Source organism: Amblyraja radiata, chromosome 26 (genome assembly GCF_010909765.2).
Source record: "Amblyraja radiata isolate CabotCenter1 chromosome 26, sAmbRad1.1.pri, whole genome shotgun sequence".
Classification (NCBI taxonomy): domain Eukaryota; kingdom Metazoa; phylum Chordata; class Chondrichthyes; order Rajiformes; family Rajidae; genus Amblyraja; species Amblyraja radiata.
Genome location: NC_045981.1, coordinates 17,871,677 through 17,884,917, shown reverse-complemented (window position 1 = coordinate 17,884,917; position 13,241 = coordinate 17,871,677). Strand labels below are relative to the sequence as shown.

General features: G+C 42.4%; 1 protein-coding gene across 3 annotated transcripts in view; it reads right to left on the bottom strand.

The window, feature by feature from the left end:
- Positions 1-13,241, bottom strand: part of LOC116987985 (platelet-derived growth factor subunit A-like) — a 53,090-nt gene that overhangs the window by 8,305 nt on the left and 31,544 nt on the right. For 2 of the 3 annotated variants that reach the window (XM_033044356.1, XM_033044357.1), the window contains 2 exons: positions 6,984-7,130; positions 504-697 (listed from right to left, as the gene is read on the bottom strand). In XM_033044356.1, the coding sequence (XP_032900247.1) occupies positions 504-697; positions 6,984-7,130 (341 nt within the window). The remainder of the gene's footprint in view (positions 1-503; positions 698-6,983; positions 7,131-13,241) is intronic. The other variant, XM_033044359.1, reaches the window with a different exon arrangement.

Below are 13,241 nucleotides of genomic sequence, written 5' to 3'. Positions count from 1 at the left end.
GTTTGCATTATGGTCTGGGCTGCATCCACAATTCTCTGCAATTTCCTGGATGGAGCTGTTCCCAAACTATGCTGTGATGCATCCCGATAAAATGCTTTCTACGGTGCATCTGTAGAAGTTGATGAGCCTGCAATTCTATTTAACTAGTGGGCAGACTGAGGTTTATGGAAAGTTTTCTTCAAATGTTGCCGAAATTAATCATGAGATGTTGGAATGTCTCATTTTAGCTTTTATTCCAAATATAGCTCCATTGAATGCCCATGAATCCACCTTGTTTCAGCCCCAGTACCCAAGAATCTGAAGTGTTTTTGCCTGAACCTTTAAGGAGTTTGGCTAAACATATTGAATTTGTGTACGCCAGAACTTAACTATATTATCTTTGTGGACAGTATTGACTTACTGAGTGGAGTTACCTTGGGAATTAATTGACAGGATACTGAGCAGACTTTCGAAATCTTATAAAAAGCTGTGGTTACAGAATCTAAACACGTTGCAGTACCTACCTGAAAGGATCTGTAACTTGCATGAGACGGAATGCATTTATAAGTCTTGGTGTTACAACAACCGGAACAGCGCTGTACTTCAACACACGATGGCCACAGGAAGAAGCCCACTGAAGTGGGGTCCACTTTATACCGAGGAACATCGACCGTGACTATTCTTGTTTTGCATCCAGCTGCTTTTGGTCTGCTGTGCACTTTGATTATGAGGAGAGAAAATTGAAAAATTATTGCTTTCAAAGTACATTCTCGCCTATTTTTAGTGGTAGTTTAGTTTAGAGATACAGTGGACCCTTCGACCCACCGAGTCCGCACCGACCAACAATCCCTGCACGTTAACACTACCCTACACACACTATGGACAGTTTTTTACATTTATACCAAACCAATTAACCTACAAACCAGTACGTCTTTGGAGTGTGGGAGGAAACCGAAGTTCTCGGAGAAAACCCACGCAGGTCACGGAGAGAACGTACAAACTCCGTACTGACAAGTCAGGATCGAATCCAGGTCTCTGGCTCTGTAAGCGCTGTAAGGCAACAACTCTACCCCTGTGCCACCGTGTCGCCCATTCTACCTTGAATTCCTAAACTCCCCGCCTGGTTGTGCTGACAACAGAAATAGAATGTTGCATTAGTTGTGACAAGAAATGCTCTTTCCATTTCCTCCAGGGAATGGAAATGCACATTGCATACATCTGCCCCTAACACACCACCTAGCTCCCAGAAAACAAAATATGTGTGCCTGTTATTCTGACTCATAAGTTCATTAGTAATGGGTGCAGAGTTAGGCCATTCGACCCATTCAATCATGGCTGATCTATCTTTCCCACTCAACCCCATTCTCCTGCCTTCTCCCCATAACCCCTGATACCCTTCCTGATCAAGAATCTATAAATCTACACTGTAAAAATATCCATTGACCTGACCTCACAGCCTTCTGTGGCAGTGAATTCCATAGATTTGCTACCCTCTGACTAAATAAATTCCTCCTCATATCCTACCTAAAGGTATGACCTTTTTATTCAGAGGCTATGGCCTCTTGTCCTAGACTGTCCCACTAGTGGAAACATCCTCTCAACATCCACTCTATTCAGGCCTTTCACTATTCGGTATGTTTCAATGAGGTTCTGCTCATTCTTCTAAACTTCAGCGAGTACAGGCCCAGTGCCGACAAACACTCACCATGGACTCATCCAGAGATGGTGTTGTTTGACATAGAAACTTAGAAAATATGTGCAGGAGTAGGCCATTCGACCCTTTGAGCCAGCACCGCCATTCATTATGATCATGGCTGATCATCCAGAATCAGTACCCTGTTCCTGCTTTCTCCCCATATCCCTTGATTCCGTTAGCCCTAAGAGCTATATCTAACTCTATCCTGAATACATGCAGTGAATTGGCCTTCACTGCCTTCTGTGGCAGAGAATTCCACAGAGTCAAAACTCTCTGGGTGAAAATGTTTTCCTCATCCCAGTCCTTCTCTGCCTGTTACAACAAATATCTCCATGACTGACTGATTGGCCTTATGAAAGTGTGAGGCCATATGCAAATTGGAGGAACAGCACCTCTTATTTTGCTTGGGTAGCTTACAACCCAGCGGTATGAACGTTGAATTCTCTAACTTTAGGTAACTTATACAAACACTCCCCTCCCCCTTCCACCATTAAAAGTTCGTGAACCAGTTCCACAGTTCACAACGACGTATTCATCTTGGGATCACACCATCCCTAGCCAACAATCAGCCTATCGGAACCACCCTTCCCGAAGTCATGTTACCAGCCCAAACTGAACTGAACGGAACAAATTTGTCTTGGTCTCTTCCTGCTTCCAGTTCCTCCCTCCTGCAATCAGTCTGAAGAAGGGTTCCGACCCAAAACGTCACCTATCCATTTTTGATCCCGACCATGGGCGCTATCTGTATGGAGATTGTACGTTCTCCCCATGACCACGTGGGTTTTCTCCAAGGTCTTCAGTTTCCACACACACTCCAAATACGTACAGGTTTGTAGGTTAATTGACTTGGTGTATGTGTAAATTGTCCCTAGTGTTTGTAGGATAGTGTTAATGTGCGGAGACTCGGTGGGCCGAAAGACCTGTTTCCGCACTGTATCTCTAAACTAAACTAAACTAAATGTCTCTCAATTACTTTCAAGGATCTGCTTTAAAATAAGTCCAACTCTGCCCTTCTCTATTGAATAAAGTCACTGGAATGGAATTCAATTTGATACGTTACTTATGAAAGTAATTTGCTGACTTTGAATTCTATATGCCTAGTGACACATATCACAAGTTTTCAAGGATCATAGTCATCTAACGTGGAAACAGACCCTCACAGCCACTGTGTCCATGGCAACCATCAACCACCCAATTGCACTATTCTCCTTATTTCACCTCATTCTCCGCAGCTTTTACCACCCACTAATTTAGGGTGACCAATTAACCTACCAACCCAAACGTGTTCGAGAAATAGGGGAAACCGGAGCACCCGGAGGAAACCCATGCTGTTACAGAGAGAACAAACAAATCCCACACTGACAGGACTGGAGGTTAGAATTGAACCAAAGTTTCAAGCGATGTGAGGCTGCAGACCTCGTGTAGGCCAAGAAACTTATTATAGTACAACCTTCTTCCATTTCCATGAAGGTAAAGACACAAAAGTTAAAGTTGACATATTTCAAGAAGAATAACATAGATTGCACTGGAGTTGACAGTAATGTCATTTGTTAACAGAGTATCATCATACCTTCCCAAAGGGAAGGGACTTGAACTTTATTTCGCCTTCCATCACAGTGAGGAATATGTAGGAGTCACTGTGATGGATGTTCATGGTAAAATGTGTTTTGAGTGTTCTGTTGCTTTTTATTTATATGACTGACTTGGCAAATGAAATTCCTCGTATGTTGCGAAACATACTTGGCAAATAAAGTACTATTCTGATTCTGATCAAGCTATTTCCTCAGCATTCGTGTCATCCCCATTCCTTATTCCCCCACAACCCTGCAAGTTGAATCTTCTACCACCACCCTCTCAGACCGTAACTTCCAGATCAAGATCACTTGATTCGTGAAAAATAATTTTCCCAAATCAGCTTTGGCTCTTCCTCCCTTTTCCTCTAAATCTGCATCCTCCAAAAGCTGGCGTTACTGCCAAAGGAAACTTTTTTTGTTTCATTCACTCTGTTTCAGTCCTGGACAATTCCGCACACTTCTTTCACATGACCCCACAACTCTAAGGAGAACAATCATAATTTCTCCAATCTGACCCCTTACATTGTGACGATCCTACCTAATCTTCTCTGCACCCTCTATGGATCTTCCCATACTTGCTTTAGTGCAATGTCCTAAACTGGATCCAGATCTTCATTGTTTTATAACAGGTCAATGTAACCTCAACAGATTTGGCCTTTACACCACCACCTAAAATCACTTTCTGGTGTAGCAGCATCAAATATTTGTGTCAATTTCTGTCCATATGCCTCCTTGCAATTGAGCCCTTTATATTGCTGTCTTTCCTTATTCTTCCTGACTATATGCTTCACTTTGCAGTTTTCTGCCTTTAATTTCAGGGATCAACTGAGTGAATTTCCTCTGAATTGCTTCCTTTCCTGATTGAAAGGTGCAGCAGTAAAACCTTTGGCCCATCGAGTCCGCGCCGACCATCGATCACCCTTTCGCACCAGTTCTATGTTACGCCACTTTCTACTCCCTGCACACCAGGGGCAATTTACTAAAACTATCAACCTACAAACTCAGCACCCAAGGTCAGGATTGAACCTGGGTTCGATCGAACCTGCACGCAGATGATACAAGGAGATGGAAAAACATTGTGAGGAGAATGCAGAGTCTGCAACATGACATAGACAGATTAGATAAGTGGGAAAATATTTGCCACAGGAGTGTAATGTGAGGAAATGCGAGGTTATTTAATTAAACGGAAAGTATGAAAAAACAGAAAAAGTACCATTGAACCATTGTAATGGCTTGCTGTCCCTAGATGACATCCCTATGAGGACAATCACATCTGCAGCCAGCCTGAATGAACCTGTCAGTTGCCACAAGCATGTTGGACATTAAATACCTAATTCTGGGGAAACAAGACTGCAGCACCCTGATTCTGTCACTTTCACTTATTCTAACCTTATTTTCACTCTTTGTTAAAGACATCGCACTCGACTGCATCTAATGATGATCACGTGCTCTGCTTTTACTAGACAGTTTCCCCAAACCTGAAATTATCTTCAGGATTAAGGCAAATGCAACTATATTTGGATCTCTTTTAGATTTTAACTTAAGTGTTTCTCGTCCATTTTATGTGAACAACAGCAATGGTGCTTTTAACAACTGTCAGCATTCTTCTCGAACATCTCCACAGTGCAAATGCCATGACATGGGATGCTACTGAACTACATTGTTTCAGTTTGGAAAATTCTTTCAGCAAGGCAGATTTGCATTTGACTTTAGACTTTAGAGGTACAGCGTGGAAACAGGCCTTTTGGCCCACCGAGTCCACGCCGACCAGCGATCACCCCGTACACTAGCACTGTCCTACACACTAGGGACAATCTACTACTTTGCAAAGCCAATTAACCTACAAACCTGTACGTCTTTGGAGTGTGGGAGGAAACTGGAGCACCCGGAGAAAACCCACGCGGTCACAGGGAGAACATACAAACTCCGTACAGGCAGCACCCGTGGTCACGATCGAACATGGGTCTCTTGCGCTGTAAGGCAGCAACTCTACCGCTGCACCACCGCTCCGCCCCCAGATGTTAAGAAGGAAGCATCTGATTTTACTAACTTTTAAAAAAAATTGGGCAGCATTCATGTGCTTACCCATCAACTGAATTATAGCCATCCAGATTCATTTTCCCTTCTCATTATCCTGCATGTAATTAGTACACTGTTTTTAGTACACTTTGGTACACTTGGCCAAGAGATGATAGAGATCTGAAAACGATTGGTGTCTATTCTGGTAAAAAGCAGATTAGGGCAAGTAATGTTCTCATTCTTGTGTGAAAGTTCCATCGTTGATGTGCAACCTTATCAAGTTCTCTAATCTGCTACACTTTCCCAAATATTGGAATATGGATATGCCTACCTTGGCATCCATATTGTCCACCTCACCAGCTCATAAACATACTCCTTTCATAAGAAAGTCCAAAATGTTACAACTGAAAGAGTGTGAATTGCTGAGGATTCAAAAGCTTGTTCTTGCAATGAAGTAATTTAGTGTTTTTAGTTTAGTTAAGTTTAGAGATACAGCACAGAAACAGGCCCTTCAGCCCACCGAGTCTGCACCGACCCTCAAATTAACACTATCCTACACACACTAGGGCCAATTTACTTTTATACCAAGCCAATGAACCTACAAACCTGTACAACTTTGGAGTGTGGGAGGAAACCTAAGATCTCAGAGAAAATCCACACGGTCACGGGGAGAACGTACAAACTCCATACAGACAGCACCCGCAGTCGGGATTTAACCCGTCTCAGGTGCTGTAAGCACTGTAAGGCAATAACTCTACCGCTGCACCACCATGCCGCCCAAATGTGATGCTGATCCAAGCAGTAACTGACAAGGGAACACTCCTACTTATAATAAGAATAAAGTTGGCTTTCAAATTGTAGCTGAGTGCACAGATGACCTGTTTTGCTAGAAAATTGATTTTTTAAAATCTTATAAGTTAAATTAAAGTCCTCCAAGTTACATTTTAAATGCAGAGATGACTTATTGTAGAGGTGACTTGTTATGACTTAGTGTTCTCCAAATTCTGCTCCAGAACGGTGTTCGCTAGATTTATTCTAATTGAATAGGATCAGAAAAGAGAAAAGTCTCTGGAAATCTGTGGCAACCAGGTGAGAATGACATCAACATAGTTTTGGAATCAGAAATATAAGGTGTTCTTCCAGGAATCAAATGATCATAAGGCCTCGACAAATGGAAAAAATGCAGCTTCGGAATAAAATGGTTAATTGTCCGTTCAGTTCATGGACCAAGACAAAATGTTTTCAATTACAAACACATGTAAGAAGTCAGGAGGAAGACAGAAGAAGGTCACCGCAAGTTGAAGGAAGGTCAGCTTAATCTCATCCAATGGTGCTCCAGGAGCAATAAACAATTTGCTGAAGGTACTCAGCCGGTCAAGCAGCATCTGTGGAGGGAAATGGACCGTCGACGTTGTGGGTCAGAACCCTCCACCTGGGCTGAAAGGGTAGAGGGGAGATAGCCGGTACGAAGTGGTGAGGAGAGAGAAGTTGGGGAAGTGCCAGCAAGCGATATAGGCGGTTGATCGGAAGATGGAGTCAAGTGGATGGGGGAAGGGGAGAGTTGAGATAGTGACAGAGGCCGGAAATGTGATGAGTGAAGGCAGCAAAGTGTCGCGGGTGGTGGATTCGAGGAGAGAGGTGCTCCAAGTTGACGTGCACTTGCTGTTAAGCAGGAAATGGAAGATGAGCATCGACTAGTAGTAATACTAGCAGACCTTCTTTAAATGCTGGTTGCTGGTTCTGTGGCGGAAGCTCTTGTGGTAATACTGGGTGATGCCACGGAGGCGAGTGTTCGTCATTGAGAGCCTGTTGTCGAAGGTAATCGTGAGTACTTTTGTATGAATCCCGCCAACGTGGCACACCTTAAAAAACACAAAGCACAAACAAATCTCACTCAGTTCAACTAGCATGTAATGCCGAGCCCACATCTACCACGAGACATTATGTGGTTGTGCAAAATGCTCAGCTGATGAGATAATAGCCCTGGGCAGGCATTCACAGGGATTGAAGATGCCAGAGATTGTTGAATTTGACGTGACTTGAGTGGTTAACAGCATCAAGGAGCCAATTTTTATGCAGAATTATTGCATAACACTGCAAAAGCATCCAAGTTCGGAGTTCTGGCATCAACATATCAGCCCTCTTTATTCTCTATGCAAAATACGTGGCACAGATTCAGTACTGTTATCGACGGTGGACGCATCCCAGACCATCACACAAACCAACCTCCCCTCCATTGACTCCATTGACACCTCACGCCGCCTCTGCAAGACCCCCAACATAATCAAGGAGGAGTCTCACCCTGGCCACTCCCTCTTCTCCCCTCCCCCATTAGGCAAGAGGTACAGAAGTGTGAAAACGCACACATCCAGATTCAGGGACAGTTTCTTCCCAGCTCTTTCAGACAACTGAACCATCCTACCAACAACTAGAGAGCAGTCCTGAGCTACAATCTACCTCATTGGAGACCCTCGGGCTATCTTTAATCGGACTTTACTGGACTTTACCTTGCACAGTTAACATTATTCACTTTATTCCCTTTATCATGTATCTGTACACAGTGGCTTGTTCAATTGTAATCATGTATTGTCTTTCTGATTGCTGGTTAGCACGCAACAAAAGCTTTTCACTGCACCTATAGTAAGTACACGTGACAATAAACTAAACCAAAGGGACTATTGTTTTACGTGCGCACTTATTGTCATCAGCCCACAAGTGGATTGTTGATTATTAAAGGATTATCAAGAGAGAGTTAGATTTAGCTCTTAGGGCTAAAGGAATCAAGATTAAGAAGGAACTGCATATGCTGGAAAATCGAAGGTAGACAAAAGGGTTTCGAAGGGTTATGGCCCGAAACGTTGCCTATTTCCTTCGCTCCATAGATGCTCCAGCACTTTTGTCCACCAAGGAACAAGGGATATGGGGAAAAAGCAGGAACGGGGTACTGATTTTAGATGATCCGCCATGATAATATTGAATGGCGGTGCTGGCTCAAAGGGCCGAATGGTCTACTCCTGCACCTATTTTTCTATGTTTCTAACAATTGTTGGAGCCTGTGAACTGGAAACTGAGCCTGGGGGACTGTTTTTAGGCACTATCTAAATCATGGGATAAACTTCAAAATATTGCAGCCAAGTTGCAGACAAGACTGACAAGATTGTGGGGAAATAATAATTACCTTCATTAATTCCAGTAATTTGCTAAAGTCAGTGGGCATGCTCATTATTAGGGAGGAAACAGCTTACATTATTTGTATTTAATTTTTAAATCACTTAAATTACCACCATTGAATCACGGATGTCGAGGGTTTTACTATAGTAATTGTGTTTATCAGACACATCCCTTGGTGGCTATCACTCCAGTCGAGGTATGTGGTAGGTTTAGGTTGTGGACACTGCTGCACCTCTGTCTGGATTGTGGGACTGGATGGGCAGGGAGGGGGTCAGGAAGAGGTCTTTATGCCACTAGAGTGCTGATACTGTTTATGTGTTGGAAGGAACTACAGATGCTGGTTTACACCGAAGATAGATAGACACAATATCTGGAGTAACTCAGCGGGTCAGACAGTATCTCTCGAAAAAAGGAATAGGTGGCGTTTTGGTTCGAGGCGTCATCTATTGAGACGTCATTGAGTTATCGAGAGCAGAAATGTCACCTATTCCTTTTCTCCAGTGATGCTGCCTGACCCGATGAGTTACTCCAGCATTTTGTGTCTATCTGATACAGTTTAGTTTAGTTTAGTTTAAAGATATCGCATGGAAACAGGCCCTTCAGCCACTGAGGCTACGAAGACCATCAATCACCCGTTTCACACGTTCTATGTTATCCAACATTCTCATCCGACATATCTTGGGCAATTTACAGAGGCCAATTGACCTCCAAACCCGCACATCTTAGGGATGTGGGAGGAAACCCGAGCACACGGAGGTAGCCCACGTGGTCACAGGGAGAACATGAAGACTCCACACAGACAGCACCCAAGGTCAGGATCAAACCCGGGTCTCTGGCATTGTGAGGCAGCATCTCTACCAGCATCATCACTGTGCTGCCAATTATAAGCTCACGATGTAAGTTGGGCCTCATTTATGTCACTTAACACGAGGGATGGTTGGTGTTAACAGGCTAAGAGCAAGACAAGAATGCCTCCCTGTTTCTGTGACCTAGGCCCTGATCTCGGGGGCCATCTTTATTGAGTGTATATGCTCTACCCTTGACCACGTGGTTTTCTTCTGGGTTATTTGGTTTCCTGCCACGTACCGTGGATGTGCTAGGGTTGCAGGTTAGCCCATTATATAAGTTCCCCTTGTAGTGAAGGTGAATAGCAAGAGAAACAATAGGGAATTGATGGACACAGCGAGAATAGTTTACAGGGAAAGAAGTGACAGGAATGTCTGAGAGCCAGCATCGAGTTAATGGATCAAAGAGCCTCCTTTAGCATTGTGTGAAATATGAAATGACTTGAAGTATGAATAAATATGAAACATGATAACTATGCATTGGGTCACAGATCCTTTAACCCTTATTAAAATTGGAACATTTATGACGTTTCCAAAATTCCTGGAAAGTCAATGGACATCTAAGTGTAAAGTAATATTATGACTATATTATAATATCATATGAAATATTTGGTGAGGCAAGAGCAGTGGTTATTGGGGTTGAAAACCGGGTTTGATCTTGTCCTCGGGTGCTGTCCGTGTGGAGTTTTCACCTTCTCCCTGTGACCACTTGGGATTCCTCCCAAAAGATGTGCGGATTTGTAGGTTAATAGGCCTCTGTAAATGTCCCCAAGCGTGTAGGCAGCGATGCAAAAGTGATAATGACATAGAAGTAAACAGGTGATCAATGGACAGCATGGATCTGGTGGGCCGAAAGGCCTGTTTCCATGCTGTATCATTAAATAAATCAAAACAGAGCCTTGTTATTGTAGAGATATAAGCACACAGACACATTGTGCAGTGTTATTGAATTATTTTATGCTAACATACAGTATGTGTTAACTGTTTATTTTAAATAATTTAATATCTCCCTAAAAATAAAGGAAATCAATATGTCCGCTAAATGATTATCAGCTAATGTCTTCATGTCCTCATCTCAATGGTCAAATGTCAATCACTTTGAAAATGAGTGAAAACTTTTCATTAAAACTTTTCATTGTGCATATGGAATCATAGTACTTTTTTTTTAAAATTAATTACCTAATTCTTTGGAAGATTGTTGAAATGAATCATAATGATAATATAAAGCATTTCCTTTAGAAGCATCTTCAAAGGGGTGAGATAATCAAATACATTGAATTAAACCATGAAAGGAAAATAATTGAAATGGTGGGAAAACACATGTGATGAGTATTGAATGTGGCAGCTTTCAACATCTGCCTTTAGAGAGGATATTACAAATTTGAATTATTTTGAATGTATCATGCATAAAGATTGCATAATTAATAGGTGCGCTCATTTTGGACAAAATAAGATGAGCATCAAGTTGGCACTATAGCAATCCTCATTGCAAACTGTGTAATCTGATCCCTAATTTAGACCAAAGATTGTGATTGGGCCTGACAGGGTAGATGTTGTGATATTTGTACTGGTGGTAGAGTTGCAAACAAGGGAACATAGTTGCAAGGAGCACAAATTTAAAAAAGAGGCACATAAACATTTAAGGTACGTTTAAGAGGGTGACAAATTTCTGGAATCCGACTTAACTAAACTTTACCTTGCACTAAATGTAATGCCCTTTATCCTGTATCTGAACACTGTGGACAGCTTAATTGTAATCATGCATAGTTTATTTTGCTGACTGGATAGTACGCAACAGAAAGCTTTTCCCTGTCTCTCGTGTACACGTTGCAATAATAAATAATCTAAACTAAAATAAACCTTTCCTTTCTATGTATTGTACCTATCCAAATATCTTTTAGATGTTAACAAGATATCGTACTATCTGTACAGTTTCAACTAGGTCCCAGCTGTACTTGAAACATACTTCAGGGTCTCTGAGCATTGGTTTCCTGCCAGTCTGCAGCTCCATCATAAGAGCAGCTAAGCAGAAGGCCCCCGTTAGGGATTAGATGCACATTCCATTAGAGGCAAACAGGAACTCTGCTTAAGTGAATTTAGACAATAGACTATAGGTGCAGGAGTAGGCCATTCGGCCCTTCGAGCCAGCACTGCCATTCAATGTGATCATGGCTGATCATCCCCAATCAGTACCCGTTCCTGTCTTCTCCCCATATCCCCTGACTCCGCTATTTTTAAGAGCCCTAACTAGCTCTCTCTTGAAAGCATTCATAGAACCTGCCTCCACCACCCTCTGAGGCAGAGATCGTGCCCGGGTCTCTGGCGCTGTACGTGCTGTAAGGCAGCAACTCTACTGCTGCGCCACCGTGCAGCCCGGACATCTAATTTTGATTGTTTCAGAGATTCGCCAGCATAGCCAATAATGGTTGGGTATTTTAAATGCCCAGCTGACCGTAAAATAAAATCGGGAGCATCTCCATACGTGACAGTATGATACGGCCTCAGCGGGGATTGTTAAACAGTGAGAGGACAGAATCAATGGATGTTGCCCCAGAACATCCTTAACATTTGACTGAATGCAGTATATAATGATGGAAGACAAATCGTTAACACTATTCCAAAATGTACAAATGTCAGAGCTATTTATAGATTGGCTGCCTTGGCATTGAGAGTTGAAAATATTTGTGCCTGTAAATTAGAAACGGGCCAAGTATATTTAATGCTTCATTTGTTTAACTTTCGCCCCAGTTTTATTTTTCTCAATCAGACGTTTACATAGAGCTTGCTAGAGCTTAGAGCTAACGGGAAGAAGTTTTTTGATTTCCTCTCCTTAGTTTGTTCCTTTACTTGATAACTGGTGCTCCTTTTTTCTTCGTCTTGTTTGCTCCATTCCCCAAGTTAATGCTCTCCTCTGTCCGAACCATTCCCCACTTTACCGGGGTTGTTTCTCATTAGTTTTCTCCTGGTTCTTCGGTGATGCCATGGGGGGGGGGGGGAAGATTGAGCAAGAACGGGTCGAGAGAACAGCCTCCTTCAGGCAAAGGGTCAGGCAAGTTTAGGCAGGAAGGATAAACCCAGCAGGAGAAAAAAAATAACTCAGCAAGACCAGGCAGAAATAGCAGAAGAAAAACAAACCAAAGAGAAAGTCCCAAAAAGTTTTCCGTTAACGCAGGTTAGGTTGCGGGCAAGAGGGTGGAGAATAACACAAACCCAACACCCAAAGAATTTTCACCTCGACCTGGGTGAATTTCGGTTACATTTTGATTCTGAAGAGCAGAAATATACGAAGATTAGGAAATCCGATGCACCCCAGCTGTAAAATAGCTGAAGCAAGAACGTCTCTTAGAAGCTATACATCATCTTGGAATTAGTGTGTCTGGTAAAGAGAGCAGATTGCATACTGTAGATCCTTTTATGAACTGAAATCCTTGCTGCAGCAACTTGTTAAAAGTTTAAGTCGTTCTTTGAGAGCTCAAGAACAAAGTGGCCATTAGCAGCAAAATAGAACAGACCACAAAAGTCCCAGAAGATAAAGATCCATTGAAATGCTCGCAGCAAAAGTACCCAGTAAAACCGTACAGAAATAACAAACATATCAATGTACAGTAGTTCCCAATATCAATTAACTTCAAACACCGACACTGGATGTTTTATGCAGCGACTTTTATCCTGGAATTGACAGCATGTTTTGGTTTACTGAAGACTTTATGAATAATTTTTAATCAATCCACAATCTCTTGGACACAATCAGGAAGCTGCTGACGAAGAGGGGGAGAAAACAAGAAAGAATGCATGACAACGAGGAAGAAGAGATGGTATTGATTGTATATGTAGACACAACATAATCCAGTCAGTGAAACTCAGAAATTTAAACCCAAATCATCTCCAGCACTCTTGAACACTTTCTTTTTTTCATTGTCCAGCTTTGAACCGTGAATCTTCTGAATCTGGAAGTTA